Genomic DNA, 27,708 nt, shown 5'->3' with positions numbered 1-27,708 from the left:
ATTACAGAGCTCCCTCACTCCCCTCACCTCTCAAAGAAATAAAATATCAGTGTGGACGTAGCTCAAACCTTGGGGTAAACCACGATACATCTTGTGTTATTTACATTACTTGCAGATTCACGGTCGGATTTATGTTGTTCCAAGACCTCTGGTTTTGTGCATCAACAAATTTAACAAAATTTCCTATTAAATAATCAATTAGGGTTTGAGGTAATATAGATATAGAAATTAAAGATAACATAAAAATTTAGAGAAAAGTGGCCAATCAAACCACAGGTGGTGCTTGGTAGCAAGCGACCGGGCTGGGGGTGGCTTGAATTTTGGAAGGTAGGAAGGCTAACGGGTTAGGGGATGATGCTATTGGGGATTTGAGAGCAGTTGCTCTCTGATTGGTTTGAAGTGGGATGTAATAGAACTTGCGTACAGCAGAGCTGCACAACAGCAATGGAACCTAGAAAACACAGACGAATTTCATCACTTCAGACGAGACCAAAAGGGTGAAACCATTGCTCCTATGTAGCTTCGTCATTGGTAGTAGGTGAGTTCAACAATTAATATTTTTCAAAGAAATTTTTAATGTGAACGAGAAAAACAAGATTATAACGAGGAATTATCATAAAACAAACTAGAATGGAGTAACTAGATAACGCTTCAGGTGTACATCATGCATGAGTGCCTAAACGGCTACCTATAGGTGGATGCAGTTGAATCCTCTCAGAAATTGACAGACGTATGTACGAGTAACGTATTAAATTTTTTAAGAGATTGTCATAAACAAATTAGAATGAGGTAACTGGATAACCGTTTACGTATACTATACTTCATACAAGAGCGCATAAACGACTGCATATTAGTGCATGCAGAATCCACTCAGAAATTGACTACACTAGTAACGGATTAAAAAATGACGAGGGATAGTCAGAAACAAATTGGAAAGAGATAACTTGATAGCTATTCATGTGTACATCATACACAAGCGCATAAACAACTACCTACTGGTGCATGTAGAATCATTTTAGAAATTGGCAGATATGTGTTTTAATAATGTATTAAAAACGATCTACACGTATCAATACGCTAATTATTTCCCTCACCTACTCTAATTCATAAGGATTAAATGTTTGTGATGAATAAGGATTCCTAGTCACAAAGACCTTTCACTTCTATTGATTTCCATAATCTTGATGAGCACGAAACAAAGCAATTAAAGAAAAACGAAATTATAGAAAAAGCAATTATAGGAAAAGCACTTACAGGAAAAGCAAATTTGGTTGGTTAGAGAGAGAGAGAGAAAGAGACTAGAGAGAGAACAAAGGGTAATTGACTAGATGATAGACCGTGGCGTAGTGACTCTAAACTTTTGAAATTGCACCTCACCAAACCTATATAATGATGTTATTGCCCGCCACGTCCCTACACTTGCAATATTCACCCTTCCCTTTCCCCCGAAAATTCTTCTGTCCTCTCTCTCTCTCTCTCTCTCTCACCTTCCCTCAAATCCTCACTCTCTGTCTCTCTCTCTCTGTTTTCTTTCTCTCTCTAGGGGTTTTTCGGTTCTTTCGATGCCATGAGATCATCATACCCGCGCACTACTTCCCGGCAACCTCAGCCGTCGGGAATTCCCCGCCGTTTGCCTCCCCGGCGACCCAGTTACCCGCCCAACAACTTCTACCGCCAAACCCCTCCTCCCTCCCGCACAAGTTTCATCGTCGAGCTACTCGCCGATCACCGGAGTCTCCGAAAGCATGAAATCGACGCCGTGATCGCTAACTGCAAGGCCAGGCCCGAACGCGTTGAGGTTTCTCCAGCCAGTCGCATCGTGGCCTCCTTGTTCTACACGCAATGGGTCGATGCGCTAGAAGCCCTCGTTTATTTTTGGGAGTCCCGACTGGACCGGTTTCATGATCTCACTCCCAAGTTGAACCGAATCGTCTCTGTTGCCTCCGATCTCGACGAGCTCCGGGACCGGCTGAAAGCCCTGTTCTCCGGCCGGATTAAGAAATTGATGGACGGAGAGGCGGTGAAGAAGTGGGAGGCGAAGCGAGTTTGGCTGTGCAACGACAACGAACGAGTTTCCAAGTTGCTCCGGCGGCATAACCATCTGTGGAGTTTCAGTGAGTTGAATGAGACACTAAAGAGGAACAGGAGCGAAATTCAATTGGTTGAGAGCAGGATTAGGGAGTTTAAGTCCGCCATGAATTGCTTGCTTGATTATCTTGAGGGGAAAAGGGCGGAGGAATCGGGTGAAGAAGGGGTGAAAGTGTTCAAATTTTCGAGTGAAGTTTATGATTGGAGTCAAATTCACAGCTTAATGGTTCGGGAATGCCGCAGGCTCGAAGAAGGGTTGCCCATATACGCTTATCGGCAGCAAATTCTGCAGCAAATTCTTACCCAGCAGGTACAATGTGGTTAAATTTGGCTGTGTAGTTGTTTTCCGTCTTCCGTTTGATGTTTGATTTTGGGTTTGATTAGCAATCTCGGCTAGCGTTACTCCAATTTACGACATTCTTGATTGGCAACGGTATATGTTTCTTTAAAGGCTCAATTCCATTTGTTGGGAGTGAACTTTATGATTGTGAAATCTAATGCTCAAGCATGTATTAAAACCTGAATAGTTTGAAAATATGCCTTATTTTTAAATACCAAAATTTAAACTTTTCTGCATTGTAGGTTAGTTGCTTATTTGTCTGTTTCTTAAGCACTAATTAATTATTTAAGCTCAAATTCAGGTGCTTTAGACATCTTACATAGTTTCTATTTATAATTTAGACTTTCCCCTTTGTCTTTCTTTCTAACTGCAGTCTGCTTAAATTTGGCTATGTAGTTAATTTTTTGGGTTTGTTTAGCAATCTCTGTTGCTCCAATTTTCCAACATTCTTGATAGGCAACTGTGTCTGTTGTTTAAATGCTCAATTGCATCTGTTTGGAGTGAACACTAATGATTGTAACACTAATGCTCAAGCATGTATTAAAATCTGAATAGTATGAAAATATGCTCTTTTTATTAATATAATCGGTAGGTCTCGGGTTCGAGACTTGGGAGAAGCCTCTCCATAAATGGGGGTAAGGCTAGCCGACATTCACCTCTCCCAGACCCTGCGTAAAGCGGGAGCCTTGTGCACTGGGTACGACCTTTTTTATCTGCATTAATTTATTTGTTTTTTAAGCACTAATTTATTGCATAAGCTCAATTTTAGGTGCTTTATCTTTGGTAGACATCCTAACAAGGTTTTTCTTTAGAATTTTAGATTTGCACCTTTGTCCTTCTTTCTAACTGCAATCTGCACAGGTCACGGTATTGATTGGAGAGACTGGCTCAGGGAAAAGTACACAGCTGGTGCAGTTTCTTGTCGATTCTGGAACTGCTGCCGAGCAGTCCATTGTATGCACTCAGCCTCGAAAGATTGCTGCCATGTCGTTGTCGCAGAGAGTTAGAGAAGAAAGTAATGGGTGTTACAGAGGAAAATCAGTATCTTGTAATTCAACATTTTTGTCAGGGCAGCAGTTGGTTTCTAAGGTGACATTTATGACAGATCACTATTTACTGCAGCATTACATGAATGATACTAAGATGTCTGGTATTTCTTGCATAATAGTCGATGAGGCTCACGAAAGGAGCCTGAATACTGATCTCCTGTTGGCATTGTTAAAAGATTTACTTGGTCGACGGTCTAGTTTACGACTTATTATAATGTCTGCAACGGCTGATGCCAAAGTGCTTTCCGAATATTTTTATCATTGTGGAATCTTTTATGTATTGGGGAGGAGTTTTCGCGTTGATGTTAGATATGTACCATCTTTCACTGAAGGAACTTCTAGTGATGCTTCCTATGTTTCTGATGTGATGAGGGTAGCAACAGATGTACACAGAAAACAGAAAGAGGGGACGATTCTTGCCTTTTTGACTTCCCAGTTGGAAGTAGAATGGTGTTGTGATAAGTTTATAGCATCAGGTGCAATTGCATTGCCCTTGCATGGAAAACTCTCTTATGAAGATCAATTTAATGTTTTCCAAAACTACCCTGGAAAGAGGAAAATCATATTCGCCACTAATCTGGCTGAGACATCTCTGACAATTCCTGGGGTAAAGTATGTGATTGATTCTGGTATGGCAAAAGAAAGCAAATTTGAACCGGGAAGTGGCATGAATGTTCTCAGAGTTTGTATGATCAGCCAGAGTTCTGCTAATCAAAGAAGTGGCCGTGCTGGAAGAACTGAACCAGGAGTATGTTATAGACTATACTCAGAATATGACTTTGAGGCTATGCCTCCTTGTCAGGAACCTGAGATTCGCAGAGTTCATCTTGGTGTTGCAGTTCTGAGGATTCTGGCTTTAGGCGTCAAGAATTTACAAGACTTTAAATTTATTGATGCACCTTCTTCTGAAGCTATTGACTTGGCTATCAGGAACCTTGTTCAGTTGGGAGCTGTTAAGCAAAAGAATGGTGTTTTTGAGTTAACCCAGGAAGGTCGGTGCTTGGTTAAATTGGGTGTTGAGCCTCGGCTTGGTAAATTAATTCTTGGTTGTTGTGACCTTAACTTGCGTATGGAGGGTCTTGTTCTTGCAGCTGTAATGGCAAATTCCCGCAGCATATTTTGTAGAGTTGGTAATGATGAAGAAAAGCTTAGATCAGACTGCATCAAGGTGAAATTTTGCCATCGTGATGGTGACCTCTTTACCCTTCTCTCTGTGTACAAGGAATGGGATTCTTTGTCTCGAGACAAGAGAAATGTGTGGTGCTGGGAAAACAGCATCAATGCCAAAACAATGAGGAGATGCCAAGACACGGTGATGGAATTGGAGTCTTGCCTTAAACATGAACTCCACATGATAATTTCTGGTACCTGGCGTTGGGATCCACGTGAATCAAATGATTGTGACAAACATTTGAAAAAGGTTATACTTTCTTCCCTTGCAGATAATGTTGCTATGTTCTCAGGTTATGATCAACTTGGTTATGAAGTGGCATTAACTGGGCAGCATGTTAAGCTGCATCCTTCGTGTTCATTGCTAGTATTTGGGGAGAAACCTAGTTGGGTAGTGTTTGGTGAAATCCTGTCGGTTTCTAATCAGTATCTGGTGTGTGTCACTTCCTTTGATTTCAACTCTTTGTCTGCGCTTTTTCCTCCTCCTTCATTGGATGTATCTAAGATGGAAAGTCGAAAGCTTCAGCTGAAAGCGTTGACTGGTTTTGGCATTACTGTTCTTAAAAGATTTTGTGGGAAGGCAAACAGTTATCTGCTTCATCTCGTGTCCCGTATTAGGACAATTTGCGAGGATGAACTTATCAACATTAAAGTCGATTACTATCAGAATGAGATCATGTTGTTTGCCACCTCAAACAACATGGATAGGGTTGAAAGCTTTGTAAATAATGCCTTGGAGTGTGAACAAAAATGGATGCGTAATGAATGCTTGGAGAAATGCTTATATCACAGTTCTGGCATCTTGCCTCCTGTAGCATTGTTTGGAGCCGGTGCAGAGATCAAACATCTGGAGCTTCAAAAAAGGTGTTTGACATTTAATGTAATTCATTCAAAACTGGATTCTGAAGATGATAAGGAGTTACTTAGTGAGCTTGAGAAGTCTATCTCTGGTGGTATATGTGCTATTCACAAGTTCCCCAGCACTGGGCAGGAAAATGTTGACAAAGGAAAATGGGTGAGGGTAACATTTCAAACTCCTGAAGCGGCTCAAAAAGCAGCTGAGCTAAACGAATCTGAGTTTAGCGGCTCCATACTGAAGGTTATTCCTTCGCAGGTAGATCATAAAATGTTTTCATTCCCCGCTGTTAGAGCTAAGGTTTATTGGCCTCGCAGGCTAAGCAAGGGGTTTGCAATCGTCAAATGCTACATGAATGACATCTATCCCATAATTGATGACTTTTCTAACCTTGAAGTTGGTGGAAAAAAAATTCGCTGTGAGATTAGCAAAAAAAGGGACATGGATGCTGTCGTGATATATGGACTAAGCAAAGATCTGTCTGAGGCTGAAATTTTGGATGTGTTGAGGACTGCTACAAGAAGGCAAATCCTTGATTTTTTTCTGCTGAGAGGAGATGCTGTAGGAAATCCGCCATGTAGTTTTTGTGAAGAAGCACTCTTAAAAGAAATATCACCTTTTATGCCTAAGAGGTATTCCCACAATAGCTGCAGTGTTCAGGTTTTCGAGCCTGAACCAAAGAGTGTTTTCATGAGAGCTTTGATTACATTTGATGGAAGATTACACTTGGAAGCGGCAAGAGCTTTAGAAGAATTAGAAGGGAAAGTACTGACAGGGTTCCTTCCATGGCAAAAGATGAAATGCCAGCAGTTGTTTCATAGCTCTCTATCCTGCCCCGCCCCTGTCTATTTTGTGATCAAGAAGCAGCTGGATACTTTACTCTCAAGTTTTATACATCTAAATGGTACTGTTTCTTATCCAAGATTTTGTATTCTTTTGATCTTATATTTTTTCTGTGGTTGCAAGTATATTGGCGTATTCTTCTTTTAGTGTCACGCCCTTTTTTTCATTTTAATTATTCCTCCTTCATGTCTTGGGATTTTTATAATTATAACTTTAGCTGTTTTGTGAATCACTGTTCTCCCGGAAATAACATGTAATTGCAGCATTATGATAGAAGCCATTCTGGAGAACTTGGTTCTTGCAATGACTGAGTCTTGTAATCCTTCCAAAAGCATTTTAATTTTATAATTATATGGGAATTTTTACAATCTTTGGGAGCAGCCTCTCCATAAATGGGGGTAAGGCTAGCCGACATTCACCTCTCCCAGACCCTGCGTAAAGCGGGAGCCTTGTGCACTGGGTATGACCTTTTACGACCTTTTTGGGAATTTTTACAATCTAATGCACCCTTCTGCTTTATCTTGTCCAATATATTGTTATTTCTATCACTGGTTTATACTAACAATGACTAAGAACAATAGGTTTGTTTTCTTATAGACATAGGTAGGTGTTTGACCGTCTTTATGTTTGTCTTGTTTACAGGTGTAGAATGCGGCTTAGATAGGAATGCTAATGGTTCCTACCGACTGAAGATATCTGCCAATGCTACAAAAGTTGTTGCAGAACTGAGAAGACGTGTGGAAGAGCTTGTTAAAGGAAGGACTATAGACCACGCCAGCCTTACTCCAGCTGTTTTACAGCTTCTTTTCTCTAGAGATGGCATCAGTCTAATCCATGCACTCCAGCGAGAGACAGGAACCTATATTCTTTTTGACAGACGTAGCCTCAGTGTACAGGTCTTTGGTTCTTCAGACCAAGTTGGTGTGGTCGAGAAGAAATTGGTCGATTCCCTTTTAACCCTCCATGAAAATAAGCTGCTTGAGATCCGACTTCAAGGCCATACCTTACCTCCCGAGTTGATGAAAGAGGTTGTTAACAGGTTTGGGCCAGACTTACGGGGGCTCAAAGAGAAGATCCCAGGGGCTGATTTAAGTCTAAATGTTCGCCATCAAGTAATTTCCATCCATGGAAGCAAGGATGTGAAGCAGAAAGTAGAAGAGAGTATTTATGAGATTGTACAGAAGTCGGGTAGTTCAACTCAGAGGTTTAAGAGTGACGTTGATTGCCCCATATGTATGTGTGAGATTGAAGATGAATACCGGCTTGAGGACTGTGGGCATTTATTTTGCCGCTCGTGTTTGGTGGAGCAGTGCGAGTCGGCAATTAAGAACCAAGATAGTTTCCCAATGTTTTGTGCACACGAGGGTTGCAGGTCTCTTATTTTGTTCATTGATCTGAAATCTCTATTATCAAATGAGAAGCTGGAGGAGCTATTTAGGGCTTCACTGGGGGCGTTTGTTGCATCAAGTGCAGGTATCTACAGGTTTTGCCCGTCTCCTGACTGCTCTTCTGTGTATCAAGTAGCTGCTCCTGGGACAGACGGTGAACCATTTGTTTGTGGTGCATGTTATGCCGAGACATGTACCAGGTGCCATTTAGAACATCATCCATACCTCTCATGTGAGCAGTACCGGGAGTTCAAGGAAGACCCGGATTCATCGTTGAAGCAGTGGTGCAAAGGAAAAGAACATGTGAAGAGCTGCCCGGTATGCAGGTATACAATTGAGAAGATAGACGGGTGCAACCATATAGAATGTAGGTGTGGGAAGCACATTTGCTGGGTCTGTTTGGAGTATTATGCAACGAGCGATGAATGCTATACCCATTTGAGGACTATTCACCTGGCCATCATTTGATATGTTACTTATCGGTCGGCTTAGAGTGTTGTTGATATATGATATGAAATAGGTAATGTAGAGTAGACACAGTATAGCAAGTAGGAGCTGCTTTCCTATCTATTGCTTCTTCCCAGCACAGCATTGCTGAGACATGTATAGGTGGTGGTGGTAGGGCTTTTCTCTCTGTAAGTACTTTTTCTCAATGTAAGTGCTTTTAACCAGACTGAACTCTAGCCAAGTTTTTCGGTGTTCTCATCAAGTTTGGATAATAAGAAATGAGAAGCTCTGATGAGATCATTGATCCAATTTTGTGTGCTTGCTTTTAACCGTCACCTCGAAACTGATCGGAAACTCTAATAAGCCCTTGTATTCAGTAATTTTTAAACTGTGCTAGGGTAAGTTGCTCACGAAGCAACTCTTGACCATTGATCCATATGGAATCGACATTGCATCAATGGTTAGAAATTCCTCCGCTCGCGGATTCGGCGGCTTGCCTTAGCATTTCTCTTGTCTATGTTATGTGGCATGGAGAAGCACTCGACTGGACCACTAAATCCCCAAGAATCCTTGTTCGAATTTCAGTTAACAGAATGCTTGTTCATAATGCATATGCCCCTTTTAACCAAAAAAAAAATTTACATATTTATTTATATATGCACCTATATATTTTGCAGTACAAAAATGCAATTTCAGTACAAGTATCTGCAACCGAATGCCAAGCCTACGCCGGCGATGCCAAAACAAAGTGCCAAAGCTACAACCCAAGTGATGCCATCCCCACCGTCACCTCCTTTTGATCTGCCACAACCACAACTCGGCTGATCACTCTCTTGCTCCGCCCAATGCGACTGCAACTTTGAAACTTGAAGCTCAAGCAACATCACCCATTGCCTGTAAGCAAACAACTCTTTAGCCTCCGCAAGCAACGCATTAGCGAGAGAGTCTTTCTCCTTCCCCAACCTCTCAGCCTTCTTCTCCGCCTCCCTCGCTCTCGTTTGCGACAGCCTCAGCGCCTTCAGAAGATCCAGCTTCTCATTCTCTCCGTCAATTCGGTTTCCATCCATGTCAAACTGATCGTCCCTGTGATCAGCGTCTCGATCCGAGTTCACGCTGCAAATCCTTTTCATGGATGACACAACAGTTTGATCCGAACCCGTAAATAGTTTTGCCGGCGGAGGAAGATCGCAGTTCTGTATGCGGTCTAAGCCAGCAGTCCTGTGAGAAACAGCAGTTAGACCCAGAAACATTTCATTCCCATCAACTGCTTTAGAATTCAACTTTGTGTTATTAGATATCCGCCCAGCCATCGATGTCGGACTGATCAGAAGTTGAGAAACAATCAAAGGAATTGGAAACTGCTTAATTTGTTGAGGATTGAAATGTAAACAAAAAAAAAATAATGGGGATATTTGGTGGGTGGGGGTGGTTGGGAGAGACAAGGATTGAGGAGAGAGAGAGAGAGAGGACAGGGAGGGACGGAGGGAGTAGTGTGCCCGCATGAAACGGTGTCTGTGGAATTGAATACAATTGTAAATGTTGGTCATTGCTTTTAGTACAAAGGTTGGAAAATTCCTTGCTTGCTTTGCTTGTTTGATTAGCTTTGCACACAAAAAATACGTTACACGGCCTAGACAATGACATCTTCAACTTAATTTTGTTTTAACTCTTCATTTGAAAAAGGGATTATGAAAAAATCAATGCACTAGATATACGTCATCACTTGTAATTAGGATGATGTGAGAAAGATAATAATATTTGTATTATAGAAATTTAGAAGATTAACCTTCTAACTAGCATTCTGCCACTTAATACATGATCTAGTGATATTCCTCCACTTGTAAATGAGAGGTCTTTAAGTTCGATTCTTGCCAAAGGCGAATTTGAATTACATTATTGCTAGCCCAATGTGAGGCTAAGCTCATCCTCTCCCCTTGTTTAAAAAAAATACAAAAAAGAAAAACTAGCACGTTAAAGACTTTTAACCTGTTTTTTACAAGACAAAAATTCATTCTACAGGATCTCGATCGTTTTGAAGCGAAACAATAGTGGTTTTATTATCAATTTTTTTTTGAATAAAATCCAAAGTCCTCAAGCCAAAAGAGACTCCAACATAACATACAAAGTCATTTTGCGAAGCTAGTTGTCACGTACTGGTGGATTCAAAGATGAGATAGGCCTGAAATAAGCAAAGCAACATAACAAACTCTTGGAATCATCAACACCTAAGTCCAGAAGATTGAACTCAGAGTCTGGAACTCCAAAATCAAATGAGCTCCATTAATAAAATAGTCAAACACTTCACAAACTGACAAAAACCACCAAATGAGCAGGTTACTACTGGCCCCAAGCAAGTAAGGGGCGACAACTATGAAACTTGTAGATCTAGTGATTTGTTATGGGGAAGCAGATAGGTGTGAGAGGGAGCGTTTTGGATGCCAGGTCCTTTATTAAAGATTCGATGGGTCATTAATATTGCTAATAGTGCATCGATATCATATAACATGTTGTTGGGGGACTTTTAGGTCGAAGTGGACTTGGGCTTTGAGAACGTCTTCTTGTCTCCCTTGGTTCGGTTTCGTACCAAGTCTCAGAATATCTCGAAAGCATTAGCACGTCTTAAGAATTATACCGGTTGGATTAATGACTCGAAGATAGCATGATTAAGCAAATAATGACCTGCTCAAATGAGGCATGGTGCGGAAACTAGAAGTTCATCAATTTAATGTGTTGAGAGAGAGAGAGAGAGAGAGAGAGAGAGAGAGAGAGAGAGAGTTGTCATGATTGTATGGTGTTCTAGATTGAATAATTTGAGTTTCCAAGGGCGGTAGCAAGACTTAACGATGGCTGGAATACTCAAATGAGGTTATGGAGAATGTTAAGGTTGCATAGTGATGTTTTTAGGTTTCTTTGGTTCTCTTTGTGAAGCTGGAGGATTGGGCATCAAGAGGCTTTCCCTGACTAAAAGAGATGAAAAAAGTTTGGCAAAACCCTAAGGTCGCAGAAAGATGGTTCTTTATTTCTCGAAAGAGAGAGAGAGGGAGTTGGCATGATTGTATGGTGTTCTAGATTGAATAATTTAAGTTTCCAAGGGCGGTAGCAAGACTTACGATGGCTGGAATACTCAAATGAGGTTATGGAGGATGTTAAGGTTGCAGAGTGATGTTTTTGGGTTTCTTTGGTTTTCTTTGTGAAGTTGGAGGATTGGGCATCAAGAGGTTTTCCCTGACTAAAAGAGATGAAAGAAGTTTGGGAAAACCCTAAGGTCGCAGAAAGATGGTTATTTATTTCTCTCTAACGTTTAAACCTCTATATTATGATGTTCTGGGCTGAGTTCTTGGATCCCCTTTAATGCCTTCTGACTCCCCTTTTTGTAGATGAATGATTAATTTCTAGGTTCCCAAGGAATCTCTAATTGTGGTTTGATTCTCCCTTATTTCTTTCTAGTTCTCCTGCTACTCCTATATTTTGATGTAAGGAGGCTAGACTGTAGAACCTGCATCATGTTTTCTTCCCGAGGCGCCGATTTCCCAAGTCAGCTTTCCGCATGCATTACTTTTGGTGGTGCGCCTCATGGCTTTCGCACGTTGGATTTCTATGTGAGCTAAAAAGGGAAAGTCTGCATCTCTCTTCATTAAATGCATGTCTGGTTGGCTTTCACATGACTCTAAAGGTCAGGGCTTGGTTCCTCCCTAACTAAGTTGGTTAGATTGTTAGGGAAAGAAGGAAACTAGGCTGGTTCTCTCTCAAACTTATCCACATGGAATACAAAGGTTATAGGCTTGGACTTTGGGCTCCCAAGCAACCCAAAGTTTTCCACAATCTTGGCTCCACGTAGGCCCAATGAACTTTCATAACCATCTACACCACAATTCACTTGACAAGTCCCGGGCATGTGGCTTGGGCTTATCTTAGCATGAATAGTGATTTGTGTGATAAAGTTTGGTGTGATGAATATGCATGAGTTCTCACGAGCATGGTGTGATTTACACAAATGTGGGGCTTGATTAACATAGCATGGCATGATTACGAACATACCTCCTTCTCGATTTCGCACCCTTTGCATGTATTCGGGCTTGACTTGAGGCTTGTATGATAATTGGTTTCAAGACTCGATTGGGCTTGCATGTTACATTTTTTGGCCTCAACACATGTCAATAATTTTGTTACAATGATATTGACATATTGTTCATAGTCAGACTATCTTATAAGATTTCTAAACAAAATATTAAAGGCCAACTCGACCAGTTCCTGAGTAGTACTCGAACCCTTATCAAATTGCTCCTCAAGTTGTTAAAATAATAAAAAAAAATTAAACTGATAATCGTTAACATGTCCAAATTTGATTAGTTTTTACAGTTTTTCCATTTTTTTTTGTCAAACGATAGATTTGGTAATAGGATTTTTATCACATGGAAAAGTAGTGATAAAAACATCTAAAATACTTGCAAGAGTACAAGGTAATTGTAGTATAGTCGGCTCTAGTAAGGTTGTTCTCCACAAAGATTGAATGAATAATTTGTATTTAACCTAATTCTTAATTAACTACTTAAAACAAAGTTTGGAAAATGTTGATTTTGTAACTTAAAATAATAAAAAAGAATTTAAATAAAAATAATTAAAGAAATCAACAAAGTAAAGAAAACAAAAGAATACGGTTTTGAAAATCAATTTAAGCATTAGGGTTCCGTTGCCACCTTAACAATCTTGCGTAGTTTTTCCAATTACTTATGACTTATCTTGATGCCCAAAATCAGTGGGGACTTTGGTACAACAGAAAGTGTTAAGTTTGTGACCTTCGCTAGATTGCTTCAGTCACTAGTATGGATAAGTATGTATATGGATAGGGACAAGGAAGCAAACACAAGATGTACGTGGTTCACCCAGATTGGCTACGTTCACGGAGTAGAGGAGTTCTCATTAATTATGAAGGTTTACACAAGTACATAGGTTCAAGCTCTCATTTAGTGAGTACTAGTGAATGATTTAGTATAAATAACATTAGGAAATATTGTGAGAGAATGATCTCTATTTATAGAAGAGAGTTTCTAGTTTCACTCTGACATTGACATGTGTCGTGTTGTGATTGGCTTCTGATGTCGACACGTGTCGCGCTATGATTGGCTTCTGATGTTGACACGTGTTGCGCTGTGATTGGCCTCCTGGTTGGAGGGAAACTCTTCTGGGTCCTTGACGGTATAACATTGACCGATACTCAGTAGTTTTAGGATTGGTCAAGTATGGTATAAACAGTGCTCCCCTAAGTTCTCGAGTGAGGGAAGCTCCTCGGTTAAGGACTTGCAAGATCCAAGCCATTAAGTAATCACAAAACTTCTAAGTACCGAAATGTGGTATCATTTTCACTTGCCTTATCTGTCTCATATGTAGATGTGACATCTTCTCTGGAAGTACTTTTCCTCCATCCAGGGGTGGTATCTTTAACCGATGAAGATGCACAAAGTAATGTATCAATTTCACTTGAAGCTTACTTGTAGTTTCGGGCTTGGTCAAGTGCGATACAAACCCTATAGTAGGAGTTCCCCAAGTCGCCGAGTTAGGAGATTTGCCGAATGAGGTAACAGACAAGGTAAGCAATCAAATTTCCAAGCAAGCAACCTAGATCAGAGGTTTGACTTCGGCTTCCGGTTAATTGTTCTCCTTCTCATTATGTCGTAAAAAGCAACAAGGATAAGGAGAAGCAAATGGAGAAGAGATGATATGAGATACTTTTGCTTTTGAAGAAGTAACTTTCCAGAGGCTTATTTTTGAACTGGGCTCGAGGGTTTTCTGGTTTCCTCCAGAGTATAAGGCCGACTCAAGAATTTGAGGGTCAAAAAAGGTCCATCAAATCTAGAGTACGTTCGACCCTGCTGATATGGGATACTTTTGCTGTTGACAAAGTAATGGATGTATCGGCACATGTTTTGTTATGCTTGTCTCAACATGCTTCCTTGTATCCTTCTCACTTGCCCTATCAGGTAGATGTGGTATCTTCTCTAGAAGCATAAGATGTTGAAGATGAGTACTCGAGAGCAATGCCAAGTAAGTAATCAGGCAAGGGGTTCCTGACTGGAAGCCTGATTCCAAGTGCTGACTGATTGCTCTCTTTCTCCTTGTCTTGCAGGTAAGAACAAGGCCAAAGGAAAAGACAGGGAAAAAGCATGACATAGGATACTCTTGCTTTTAACCCTGATGATATGAGATATTCTTGCTCTGGTGTGGCTTGGTTGCAGAGGTATTATCGGGAGGAAAAGAAACTGAATATTTCAAGAGACTCTGCTGAGAGTGCCTTCTCGGATGTGAAGAAAAGTTGAGTATTTTTTTTATTTGCAGGTCTGCCTGGCTGTGGAGGATGGAGGTCGACATATATAGGAGTCTCCCTCACAACAAGTATTAGTGTTATTCCTTTACCCTTCTTGGTCATAGTAATGTAGTGGGAGCTGCAAGCTTCACGTGTTTTAACTTTGTCAGAGCACTTTGAAAAAGTGGTCTGTGGTATCTGGAAAGCTGATGTTGCATGTGAAGATTGTAGACAAGCTTTATCCAAGGAAATCTGGCTCTCGAAGTTCGGAGAGAGATGCCTCTTCGATTTTTGAACAAGCAATCTTGTCGGGGATCTGGCTCTCGAGATTCAGAGAACGGTGCCTCTTTGATTTTTGAGAAAGCAATCCTGTTGGGAGTCTGACTCTTGAGATTTGGATAGCAGTGTCTCTTCGATTTTTGAGAAAGTAAGGGGAAAATTCCTAAGTAATAACTCTCTGAATGTACTTCTTGCACACAATTGGTGCCCTTATAAAAAAAAAGGGTAACATGGCCGTTGGTTCAAAAATCGAAGAGGCACCATTCTTCGGATTTCGAAGAGGCACCACTCTCCACACACAACATCAGCTCCTCGGGTACCACAAATAAGTTTGCCAAAGATCTCTGACAAAGTTTAGACACATAAATTTTGAAGGTCCAGCTACCCTACTATTACCCACAAGGGTAAAGGAACAGCACCACTGCTTGATAACTAGAAAGTCCCAATGTGTGTCAACCTCCGTGCTCCGTGGCAAGGCAGACTAGCAAAAATGCCCAAACTTTACTCACATTCGAGAAAACACGCCCAACAAGATTGCCTGCTCAAAAATCGAAGAGGCACAACTCTCCGAATCTCGAGAGCCAGACTCCCAACAGGATTACGTGCTCAAAAATCGAAGAAGCACTGCCCTCCGAATCTCGAGAGCCAGACTCCTAACAGGATTATGTGCAGAAGCACCGCCCTCTGAATCTCGAGAGCCAGACTCCCAACAGGATTACTTTTTCAAAAATCGAAGAGACTGCTATTCGAATCTCAAGAGTCAGACTCCCAACAGGATTGCTTTCTCAAAAATTGAAGAGGCATCGCTCTTCGAATCTCGAGAGCTAGACTCCCAACAGGATTACATGCTCAAAAATCGAAGAGGCAATGCCCTCCGAATCTCGAGAGCCAGACTCCCAACAGGATTACTTTCTCAAAAATCGAAGAGGCATCGTTCTCTGAATCTCGAGAGCCAGATCCATGATAGGATTGCTTGTTCAAAAACCGAAGAGGCATCTCTCTCCGAACTTCGAGAGCCAGATTTCCTTGGATAAAGCTTGTCTGCAATCTTCACACGCAACATCAAACTTTCCAGATACCACAGACCACTTTTCAAAGTGCTCTGACAAAGTTAAAACACATGAAGCTTGCAGCTCCCACTACATTGCTATGACCAAGAAGGGTAAAGGAATATCACACTATTGAGCAAGAGATTGTGATGCAAGCCACACCTTGTAGTAGTTGAAGGTTTGGATGAACCATATAAATTGAATTTGCTTCGAACAGTCTTGATTAAGAGTGTGTGAAACTTTCTACGAGTTGTAGTTGCCCTTCATTGATGAAGCTTTTGTTAGCACCATAAATTGGTTTTGCTTCACACTGTCTTAATCAAGAGTGTGTGAAGCTTTTGAGAATTGTGATTGAACTCCTTTGATGAGGCTTTTGTTGGCACCATAAATTGGTTTTGCTTCACACTGTCTTGATCAAGAGTGTGTGATCAAGACAGTGTGAAGCTTTTGAGAATTGTGGTTGCCCTCCATTGATGAAGCTCTTGTTGGCACCAAAAATTGGTTTTGCCTCACACTGTCTTGATCAAGAGTGTGTGAAGCTTTTGAGAATTGTGGTTGCCCTCCTTTGATGAAGCTCTTGTTGGCACCATAAATTGGTTTTGCTTCACACTGTCTTGATCAAGAGTGTGAAGCTTTTAAGAATTGTGGTTGCCCTCCATTGATGAAGCTCTTGTTGGCACCATAAATTGGTTTTGCTTCACACTATCTTGATCAAGAGTGTGTGAAGCTTTTGAGAATTGTGGTTGCCCTCCATTCATGAAGGTATTGTTGGCACCATAAATTGGTTTTGCTTCAAACTGTCTTGATCAAGAGTGTGTGAAGCTTTTGAGAATTGTGGTTGGCCTCCATTGATGAAGCTCTTGTTGGCACCATAAATTGGTTTTGCTTCACACTGTCTTGATTAAGAGTGTGTGAAGCTTTTGAGAATTGTGGTTGAACTCCTTTGATGAAGCTTTTGTTGGCACCATAAATTGGTTTTGCTTCACACTGTCTTGATCAAGAGTGTGTGAAGCTTTCTACGAGTTGTAGTGTTTGCATTGTTATAGAGGGGAAATGTCTGAAGCAGATGCAAGAGGGCCGAATAGCTTGATATTCGTATGCCATGCATTGAAGTTGTTGTTGGCTTTCAATAAGACTTTGTTGGTGACTATAACTCTTGTTGGGCATAAGTGTTCCCCTAGTTGAGTTCTCAAGCTTGATGGTTTTTGATTATTTGTGAATGCTAGGAGTTCACATGTACAAGTTGTACCACTCGTCTTCTGGTAGGTGGAATGAATGGTGAGTTGCTTTAATCACTTGGTTGGTGGTAGGAATTTAAGTTCCTTCATCACCTTTCATCACATTTCATCACCTAGTTGGTGGCATGAGGATGAGTTCTTTCTTCACCTGGTTGGTGGCATGAATGGTAAGTTGCCAAATGATATTAGAGTACGGGTTATACATTTCATCATCTAGTTGGTGGCATGAAGATGAGTTCATTCTTCACCTGGTTGGTGGCATGAGTGGCAAGTTGCCAAATGATATTAGAGTATGGGTTGTACATTTCATCACCTAGTTGGTGGCATGAAGGAGAGTACGGGTTGTACATTTCATCACCTAGTTAGTGGCATGAATGGCAAGTTTCCAAATGATATTAGAGTACAGGTTGTACATTTCATCACCTGGTTGGTGGCATGAAGGAGAGTACGGGTTGTGCATTTCATCACCTGGTTGGTGGCATGAAGATGAGTTCCTTCTTCACCTGGTTGGTGGCATGAGTGGCAAGTTGCCAAATGATATTAGAGTACGGGTTGTACATTTCATCACCTGGTTGGTGGCATGAGGATGAGTTTCTTTTTCATATTTCATCACCTGGTTGGTGAGAATAAGGGCTAGGTGTCGAGGCACATTGTAGCAAGTGTCGAATGACACAAAGTATGTTGAACCCTTTCGAAGCACAGTTGGCTTATGTATGAATATGTTGGAATGTATGATTGAACGAATATACTGTGAAGCTGTTCATTTATTTGTATAGTCTTGTTGACATATACTTAGAATTTGTTTCATGTTGGAAGCATTCATGTTGAAGCTTTGAACCCGAGTGTTTCATTGCTAGGAATGTAAGAGGATTAGGATCGAGTTGTCTAAATCACCTCTTTATTGAATTCATGCCAAATAGTCTTCGTTACATAGGATGCCGAACGGCTAAAGCTTAACACTTGTACAATGTGAGTTTACTTGTAATAGTACTTCAAGTGATCAACGTTCCATGGATGGCCAATGGTCTTGCCATCGGAGCTTCTAAGTTTGTAGGAGCCAGGGCGACTGATGCCAACAACTTCAAACGGTCCATTCCAGTTTGGACTAAGTGTTCCTTCACTCGGGACTCTATCTCAGAGTAATCTTTTCTTCAATACCCAGTCCCCCACTTTGAAAGAACAAGGTTTGAACCTTGAGTCATAGTAGTTGGAGATGTGCTGCTTATAGGCGACATTCCTCAAGTGAGCCTGGTTTCTGTGTTCCTCGACTAGATGTAAGTTAAGGGTAAGTTGTTTGTCATTTTCGCTTTGCACGTAGTTCTGGACTCGGAACATTGCTTGCTCAAGCTCAACTGGGACAACTACCTCTATACCAAAGGCAAGTGAGAATGGGGTTTCTCTAGTTGATGTCCGATACGAAGTGCGGTATGACCAAAGAACTTGGAGTACAAATTCTGGCCAACAACCTTTAGCCTTGTCCAAGCTGGTTTTCAAAGTTTGCTTGATTATTTTGTTGATGGCTTCAACTTGTCCATTGGACTAGGGAAGAGCTGGGGAGGGAAAACATTAGTTGATGTTGAACTTAGAGCTCAACATCCTGAACTTATTGTTGTTGAATTGTCGCCCGTTGTCAGTGACTATCACATTGGGAATGCCGAATCTGCGAAGGATGTCCTTCCATACGAAGTCTTCTATTTTTGCCTCAGTAATGATTGCCAAGGGTTCTACTTCGGCCCACTTTGTGAAGTAGTCAACTGCAATGATTGCATAGCGAACCTTGCCCTTCCCTGCAGGCATTGGGTCGATCAAATCAAGTCCCCATTGGGTGAAGGGCCAAGGGCTGATCATAGGAGTGAGCGGCTCGGGAGGGGAGTGAGGAATAGTTGCGTAGCGTTGACACTTATCACATGAGCGGGATATTCTGATCGCATCTTGGTGGAGTGTTGGCCAGTAATATCCTTGGCGAAAAGCCTTGTGTGCTAGGGATCGAGATCCAGCATGATCTCCGCAGACTCCTTCATGTATTTCCCGAATGACAGTTTTCGCCTCTGCGGGCGGAAGGCATCTGAGGTTTGGTAAGTTAAAACCCCGTTTGTAGAGTTGGTCATTAATGATCAAGTAACGGGTAGCCTTGTATCGAATCTGCTTAGCTTGGACTTTGTCATTTGGAAGGGTGCCATGAGCAAGGAATCTATAAATCAGGGTAATCCAACTATCCCCCTGTTGTAAGTTGCACACTTCCGCAGCTATGGTGCTTGGTGCTGCCAACAATTCGACCTGAATTTTTCTCCCAATCTTGTCTTCCACCGCTTAGGTAAGGCAAGCCAAAGCATCTGCATGACTGTTTGCCGCTTGAGGAATTTTGGTGATCTGGTAGTGGAAGTGCTTGAGCAACAATTGTGTTTGTGCCAAATATGCTGCCATGGAGCTATCCTTAGCGTCAAAGTTGTTGGTGACCTGGTTAACCACCAATTGGGAGTCACTGAAGATATCAATTCGTTTAACCCCAAGGTGTTTGGCCAAACATAAGCCTGCTAAGAAGGCTTCATATTCGGCCTCATTGTTCGACGCCTTGAATTTGAAACGAAGAGCATACTCCATTGCCACTTTGTCAAGGGTCATAAGGACTAGTCCTGCTCCACAACGCTGTTGGTTGGATGAGTCATCAACATATAGACTCCATGCAGGGGCTGTTGGTTCTATTTTTTGAGCTTCCGAGGGTAATAAAACCACTTCTTTAGGCGTAAAAACAATGTCAACAGGATATGTGAAGTCGGCGATGAAGTCTGCCACTGCTTGGCCCTTCTCAGCTGGCTTTGGTTGGTAGGAGATGTCAAACTCACCTAATTCTATCGCCTATTTGATCATTTGCCCGGAAGTGTGAGGACTTTAGAGTATCTGTCGAAGAGTATGATTGATAAGCACGATAATGGAGTGTGCTTAGAAGTAAGGGCGAAGTTTTCGAGCAGACATGACCAATGCTATAGCCAATTTCTCAATGTTAGAGTATCATGTCTCCGCATCTTGTAAGGCCTTGCTAGCATAGTAGACAGGCTGTTTGACATTACCATCCTTTCGAATGAGAACGAAACTTACTGTTGAAGTCGATACCGACAGATAGACAATGAGAGTATCACCAACCTCAGGTTTGGAGAACAGAGGGGCTTTACTCATGTAGTCTTTGAGGTTTTTGAATGCCTCATCATATTCATTAGTCCATGTAATGTACTTCTTACTTCCTTTAAGTGCTTTGAAGAAAAGAGCACATCTGTTTGTGGCCTTAGAGATGAACCTAGTTAAGGTTGCCACCTTACTAGTAAGGCTCTAGATGTCTTTTGAAGTTACTGGTTCATTCATGTTGAGGATTGCTTTGATCTTCTCGGGATTAGCCTTAATGCCTCGTTGGCTTATCATGAAGCCTAAGAATTTACCAGAGCCTACGCCAAAGGCACCTTTGTTAGTGTTCAACCTCATTCGATACCTCTTCAGAATGGTGAAAGTTTCAAATAGGTTGGTGATGTGTTGGCCAACATGTTTGCTCTTGACTAGCATATCATCAACGTAAACTTCCATGCTCTTCCCAATCTGTTCAGCGAACATTGAATTAACCAGTCTCTGATAAGTCGCTCCTGCTTCTTTAGGCTGAAGGGTATGACTTTATAGCAATATAGTCCTCTGTCAGTAGTGAAGGTTGTGTGTTCTTGGTTCGGAAGGTTCATGAGGATTTGGTTGTATTCAGAGTAAGCATCCATGAAGCTCATGAGTTCACACCCTACCGTAGAGTCTATAAGTCTGTCTATGAGAGGAAGAGAAAAGCTATCATTCGGGCATCATTTGTTTAGGTCGGTGTAATCGACACATATTCTCCACAAGACCTTTTAGAGCAAGAGACTTTCTTTGGTCAGATTCTTCTTAACAATGACAACATTTGCTACCCACGTTGGATAATTGACTTCGCGGAAGAAGCCTATACCTTTAAGTTTTTCAACTTCTGCCTTCATTGCCTCATACCGTTCAGCATCATAAGATCTTCGATTCTATCTCACTGGCTTTCACTGGCTTGGTCTTGGGGTCAATACTTAAGCGATGATAGATGATATCGGGAGAGATGTCTGGCATGTCCTTGTATGACCAGCCGAAGACCTCAGTGTTCTCTTGCAAAAAAGAGATCAATGCCAACCGAATGGGTGGTGACAAGTTGGTGCCAATCTTCACCATGCGATCCGGATAATTTTTTAAGATAGATACATTCTCCAACTCTTCAGCGGGTTGTGCTTGCTGGTGAAAGAGTCATCTCGAGGATCGTCGGGTTGACTGTTGCCACAGTGAAGATCCAAGTTGGCTTTGTCTGGGCTGGTCTTTATGACTTGGTCATGTATAGAAAGGGTTTCCTTGGGCACATGTAGGTGCTGTTGCTTGACCGAAGTGTTGTAACATGATCGTGCACTAAGTTGATCTCCTCGGATGTAATTATTGCCATAGGGGGTTGAAATTTCATCAACAACATATGTGTGGATACCATGGCCTTGAGATCATTGATGCATGTGCATCCCAAGATGACATTGTATGCCGTTGGGCAATCAACCATCAGGAAGTTAGTGGTAATAGTAGCTGTGTAAGGGCCTGTACCAATGGTGAAAGGTAAGTGTATGCTCCCCAAAGGTTGCACGATATCACCGGAGAAGCTTATCAGAGGAGAAATCGAGCGATCAAGCAAGTGTTCAGCTACATTAAGTGCCTTGAAAGCTTTAGCAAACATGATATTGACCGAAGCCCCCGTGTCGACCAGGTTTCGTCGTACTTCAAAGTTGGCTATGTGAGCTTCCACGATCAGTGGGTCGTTGTGAGGGTAGATGATACCTCTTTCTTCCTCAGGGTAAAAATATATTAGATCCCAGTTAGGCTTTTGATACTTGCCTCCCTTGATGTCTTCCACGTGAACCACTTGGTGGCCAAACCTTAAAGCTCATTTACTATTTTTCATGGCCTTGTTGGAAGATTTAGATATGGGTGTGCCACCACTTATGGAATATATCACATTCACCTGGCGTTGGTTACGGTTACCCCGTGGAGGGTGGAGGAGGAATTGATCAATTTTTCCTTCACGTGCCAAAGCTTCAATATGATCACGAAAGGTGATACATTTCTCGCTGTCATGGCTGTCATGCTCGTGGTAGCAGCAAAACATGCCCGTATTCTTTGTGGGCTTGTAACCTGACTGCCTCGGCATTGGCTTTGGTATCAAGTGTGCTATGCTGGGGTAAATGGCCACGCATGTGGCGTTCAAATGTGTGTATGTCTCATACCTTGGGGTAGGGCTTTTCTTGACACATGCTTGGCTCACTGTGTTGACTGTCTGGGGGCGGGCATTATCGTGGCGATACCCTTGGTTATCGCGATAGTGTCCCTTACTTCTTTTACTAAAATGAGACTGGTGATGATGTAAATCTTTCCTTTTGCCCTGAGATTGATATGTCTGTTGACTTGGCGAAGTATTAAGTAAGGCATGGGGAGGCACCGTTGCCGTTTGGAAGGTCGAGGTCTTCTCATTTGGTTGGATCTGGCTTCTACTCCCTACTTGCTGATAAGGGGTGGCTGTGGGGGGTTTCCCTTGGTATGTCCTTGCCTCGGCGGAGGCATGGTTATAAGTCATGACCATCACCTAAGAGTAAGTCTTCCAAGTGTTGGCATTGATTATGTACTTAAAGAAACAGTCACGTAGGCCTGCTGTGAAGGCTTTGAGGGCATTTTTGTTGTCTGCCTCGTTACAACGGGAATACTTATGGCTGAAGAGGCCAACATACATACGTAAGGACTCGTTTGGCTTCTGACGAATAGTGTAAAAGTCATTCGCAGAGTGTAAGCAATCGGTCTGGAAAATGTGTTGAGAAATAAACAGTTTCCTCAATTCCTCAAATGAGTCTACCGTCTCAGGTGGAAGACGGCAATGCCAGTTTAGAACTCCACTAGAGAGGGTAAAGGGGAAGAGAAGACATCGTTCTTTGTCAGTGTGCATCCGGTATGCCATGGTGGACTAAAAAAGGTTAAGGTGTTTAATCGGGTCCTCATTTCCAGTATAGAGTTGCAAGCTAAGCTTCTGCTTTGTCTTTGCTTGGAGGGGGTGTCAAGGATCCTCCTTGTAAGAGGGCCAGGCCTAGGTTGGTTCCAATCAGGTATCTTAGTTTGTCGTTCGGCCTTCAACTTGTTTACTTCCTTAAGAAGTTGTAAGACAAAAGGGTCGTGGGTGGAGTCATGTACCACTGGAGCTTTCTTTCGTAAATCTCCATCTCCTCCTGGAAGTATGAAGGTTTGATTAAGAGCATGTGATTTTTCCCTGGACTCGCCGTACTGACTTCCAAGGTATGTCTGTCGGAACATCTCTGAGTCCCTTATACCTTCGTGTTTTTCTAGGACTTATTGCCCTTTCCCCAAATTGGTAGCCAGCCTGGGACATGGGAGGGGACCGAGTCTTTCAGAGACCCTTAGGTCATTGATCTTCGAGCTTACATGGATGGGATTGTCTCGACGTTGCTTTAGGAAATCTCGACAATCGTGAAAAACGGCTTTCGATCCTTCCACTCCTTCTGTAAGGAGGTGTCTTCCTCAACTTCTCCTACTTCGGGTCGAAGCAGCTGGGTTGAGAGAATTCTCATGTTGATCAATGTTTTGATGATTAGCTTGCTCCTCATCAGGGATACCCATGTAGAAGGAAGGTGACCCTCTGTGTTGGGGGGCACCCAGATGATAGTTGATGTCCACAGGGGTAACAAGCTCGCGTGTTTGAGTACGCCTAATTTCGTGGAGCGTCTCAAAAAGCTTCTTATACTGCTCTTAGAGGACCTCATTCTTCATTGTTATCTTGTTGTTCTGAGCTTCTAGCTCATCGACTTTAGCTTGAAGAACAACCCTCTTTCCTTCCTTCTTTCGTTGCCTCGCACCAAGTGCAAGAGGGGTGTCATTCTGCGTGCTGTGGCTTCATTCGCTCCACATGTTGGAGAGGAATGCCTGGTCAAAAGAGAGTGTACGAATGGTGCAAACCAGCTTAACAAAGCTGAAGAGAGTGGGAATAAGTGTCGTTCCCACAGACGGCGCCAAATGTTGATGCACAAAATCAGTGAGGACTTCGGTACAACAGAAAGTGTTAAGTTTGTGACCTTCGCTAGATTGCTCTAGTCACTAGTGTGGATAAGTATGTAAATGGATAGAGACAGGGAAGCAAACACAAGATGTACGTGGTTCACCCAAATTGGCTACGTTCACGAAGTAAAGGAGTTCTCATTAATTGTGAAGGGTTTACACAAGTACATAGGTTCAAGCTCTTCTTTAGTGAGTACAAGTGAATGATTTAGTACAAATGACATTAGGAAATATTGTGGGAGAATGATCTCCTTTTATAGGAGAGAGTTTCTAGCTTTGTTCTGACATTGACACGTGTCGTGTTGTGATTGGCTTCCGATGTTGACATGTGTCGCGCTATGATTGGCTTCTGATGTCGACACGTGTCGCGTTGTGATTAGCCTCCTGGTTGGAGGGAAACTCTTCTGGGTCCTTGACGGTATAACGTTGACCAGTGCTCAGTAGTTTCGGGATTGGTTTGAATATGCATAACTAATTCTCTTTTTGCTAGAGTATTTGCAATGTCGATATTTCTAGTAGAGGCTAGATGAGCTAATAGAGGATAGCTATTACTTAGGTTGATACCATTTCACTTGCTTGCTATGCTATACTAGTAGATGCTAGTTTTGTGATTGATTTTAGGTATGATCTTTGAATTGTCTTGATGTGATTTGATTGATAATTTGATATAAATTGATTTCCAAAACAAAGGTTAGTATATTGAAAATGATTTTGACTAGATAAATAATGATGATCCATTCATACTTTGTTTTTCGATTCCTTAGGACATAATGAGAGCAAGGAGGCTTTTGGAGCAGACAAGTGGGTTTGGCAGTGAGACTATCCACCTACCGTGTAGGGTGATCATTCTTACTGTTTAATTATCTAGTTGTAATAACTGCACGATCGTATTTATGATTTTGCGAGCACTACACTATAATTTGTGTTAAATGTTACATGCACTGCTACGAGCTCTGAATTCAATATGATAATAATAGGAGCATATCCCTAGTTGTGTACCCAATTGGGCAGGTTGTTTAGGATTTGCATAATAGTTTGAAATTAATTACTAAAAGAGCCGTTTTGGTTCAAAATTGTGCACATCATAATTTCCTTACTATGGTTTTCGTCATTATGTTGATGATGTTTTGTCATCTTAATGGTGAAATTACATTATCAATTTAATGTCGACCATCACATTAGCTAGTTGGCTATTAGGTCGAGATGTGTCAGGCGTGATTCATTTGACAATAATAAAGCTACAACACAACGTCCAATATGGGCTTTAGGGACGCACTATTTTGTTTCAATAGTCTCAGTTAAATCATTAATCATATGAGTCTTTTCCAATTTTTTATACGGGTATGAAACCTATGCGACATTCCATAAAACTAGATCTAATTAATAAATAAGCTCGTTGGCCTGAAACCCATGATAATTTACCCAAATTCCCTTTAAGAGAATTCTCTTTTTCAACCAAGGAGAGTTGATTTACTCTTCTGCCATTTTCAAGTTTAATATGTTGAATAGAAATTTATAAGTAGTTTGTAGCGTAATTGGTTAAAAGCATTTTTTCTTGTACTGAGGTCTCATGTTTGAATCCTCCACTCCGTAATTTACAAGCTTTTAGTGTAGATATTATATCGTCTGAAGAAAAAAAAAGAAAAAAAAGGATAAACACACATCTTCGTTGAATCATTTTTGTTGTTTTTATTTAATCGGATGACAAAAAAAAATGTACAAAAAATTAAAATAATGTGTGAAACTCAGCTCAAATAAATAAATAAACTTAAGGATAATTGAATGATATCACTCGCCGTGTAGTCACCTAATATTCCGTCTCACACTCTCAAAATTTTCTTTCTTCAAGCAACTCGTTTATCTCTCACCACATTGCATGTCACACCACTCATGGAAAACTACATAAGCTAAAGCTTGATGCTACCTTGCACTCAAAAGAAACAACGGTGACAAGTAACAAACTCTAAATGACTCAACAACTACAATCGAATCACATAGGATAAGCTTTGATTATTTTTGTACTCAGAAGTTCAATATTTTCTACATCAAGGAAAATTTTGATTTAATTCCCAAAAAAAAAAAAAAAAAAAAAAAAACATTTGATAACATTTGAGGCTTCCAGATCTAATTCTTTGTGTATTGATTGCAGGTTGTAATTGCTAAATTAAACTATAGGAGCTTGACGCCTTGAGGGGACCAAGGGGTCCTAACCTAGACTTGGTTCTTACTAATCGCTCTAAGGAGGAAGAAAACTTGTAGTTGATGACTAAACATGGAGGCCTTTGTCTTTTGTGCCCGCCTTGTGTGGGTAAGACTACAATAGTAGTTCAACAACCAAATGTAAGGAGTAGTTTAACTCGTCTAATCTTTCAATATCATTTTTTTGCTTGTTAGTCTAGAGCAAAGGAAAAGAAGATAAGGGACTAAACCAAGTGAGGTGCATCAAGGATGAGGATGGAAAGGTTCTTGCTACAGAAAATGCGGTCAAAGACAGATGGAGAGGTTATTTTCATAATCTTTTCAATGAAGGACATGAAAGGAGTACTTCTTTAGGGGAGTTGAGTAACTCAGAAGAATGTAGAAACTACTCCTTTTATCGTCGAATCAGGAAGGAAGAAGTGGTTGTAGCTTTGAAGAAGATGAAGCATAGAAAAGCAGTGGGCCCAGACAATATACCGATCGAAGTGTGGAAAGTCTTGGGAGAGACATGTATAGCATGGCTCACTGACCTTTTCAATAGGATTTTGAAAACGAAGAAGATGTCAACTGAGTGGCGAAAGAGCACTTTGGTGCCTATCTACAAGAATAAGGGCGATGTACAAAATTGCATGAACTATAGGGGTATTAAGCTAATGAGTCATACAATGAAGCTCTGGGAGAGAGTCATTGAGCATAGATTGAGGCAAGAGACACGGGTTTCGGACAACCAATTCGGGTTCATGCCAGGGCGCTCAACCATGGAGGTAATTTATCTCTTACGAAGATTGATGGAAAGATATAGAGATGGGAAAAAGGATTTACACATGGTCTTTATAGATTTGGAAAAAGCATATGATAGGGTCCCAAGAGACATTCTTTGGAGGATTTTAGAGAAGAAAGGAGTACAAGTAGCATATATCCAAGCTATAAAGGATATGTATGAAGGAGCAAAGACTGCCGTAAGAACTCATGAAGGACAAACCGAAAGCTTTCCCATAACTGTAGGATTACATCAAGGCTCATCCTTAAGTCCTTACCTTTTTGCGTTGGTAATGGATGAGTTAACAGGACATATTCAAGATGGTATTCCTTGGTGTATGCTTTTCGCAGACGATATAGTGTTGATAGATGAAACTCAGGAAAGGGTAAATGCGAAGCTTAACCTTTGGAGAGAAGTGTTGGAATCTAAAGGTCTTCGCCTAAGCCGATCAAAGACAAAATATATGGAGTGCAAGTTCAGTGCAAATGGAGGCCAAAATCAGTTAGGGGTAAGGATCGGAGATCAGGAAATACCAAAGAGCGATCGTTTTCGCTACTTAGGATC

General features: G+C 41.4%; 2 protein-coding genes across 2 annotated transcripts; one reads left to right on the top strand and one right to left on the bottom strand.

Annotated features, from left to right (window-relative positions):
* Positions 1–1,413: 1,413 nt before the first annotated feature.
* LOC103401617 (ATP-dependent RNA helicase DEAH11, chloroplastic-like) lies at positions 1,414–8,490 on the top strand. The gene is made up of 3 exons (XM_008340329.4): positions 1,414–2,398; positions 3,290–6,407; positions 6,989–8,490. The coding sequence occupies exons 1-3, from the start codon at positions 1,568–1,570 to the stop codon at positions 8,200–8,202; spliced, it is 5,163 nt and encodes a 1,720-aa protein (XP_008338551.3). The 5' UTR covers positions 1,414–1,567; the 3' UTR covers positions 8,203–8,490.
* A 383-nt stretch (positions 8,491–8,873) lies between these two features.
* On the bottom strand, positions 8,874–9,491 carry LOC103401633 (uncharacterized). The gene has a single exon (XM_008340348.3). The coding sequence runs from the start codon at positions 9,489–9,491 to the stop codon at positions 8,874–8,876; it is 618 nt and encodes a 205-aa protein (XP_008338570.3).
* Positions 9,492–27,708: the final 18,217 nt, after the last annotated feature.

The sequence above is a fragment of the Malus domestica genome, chromosome 15, assembly GCF_042453785.1.
Source record: "Malus domestica chromosome 15, GDT2T_hap1".
Lineage (NCBI taxonomy): Eukaryota > Viridiplantae > Streptophyta > Magnoliopsida > Rosales > Rosaceae > Malus > Malus domestica.
The sequence above is the reverse complement of the archived record's forward strand: the minus strand, read 5'-3'. Positions and strand labels throughout refer to the sequence as shown.

Excerpts from the sequence above, each read along its gene's own strand:
- LOC103401617 (XM_008340329.4), top strand. The coding sequence starts at position 1,568 with ATGAGATCATCATACCCGCGCACTACTTCCCGGCAACCTCAGCCGTCG. Across the intron at positions 2,399-3,289 it reads AGCAAATTCTTACCCAGCAG|GTCACGGTATTGATTGGAGA; the intron begins GTACAATGTGGT and ends CAATCTGCACAG. Across the intron at positions 6,408-6,988 it reads AAGTTTTATACATCTAAATG|GTGTAGAATGCGGCTTAGAT; the intron begins GTACTGTTTCTT and ends TCTTGTTTACAG.
- LOC103401633 (XM_008340348.3), bottom strand. The coding sequence starts at position 9,491 with ATGGCTGGGCGGATATCTAATAACACAAAGTTGAATTCTAAAGCAGTT.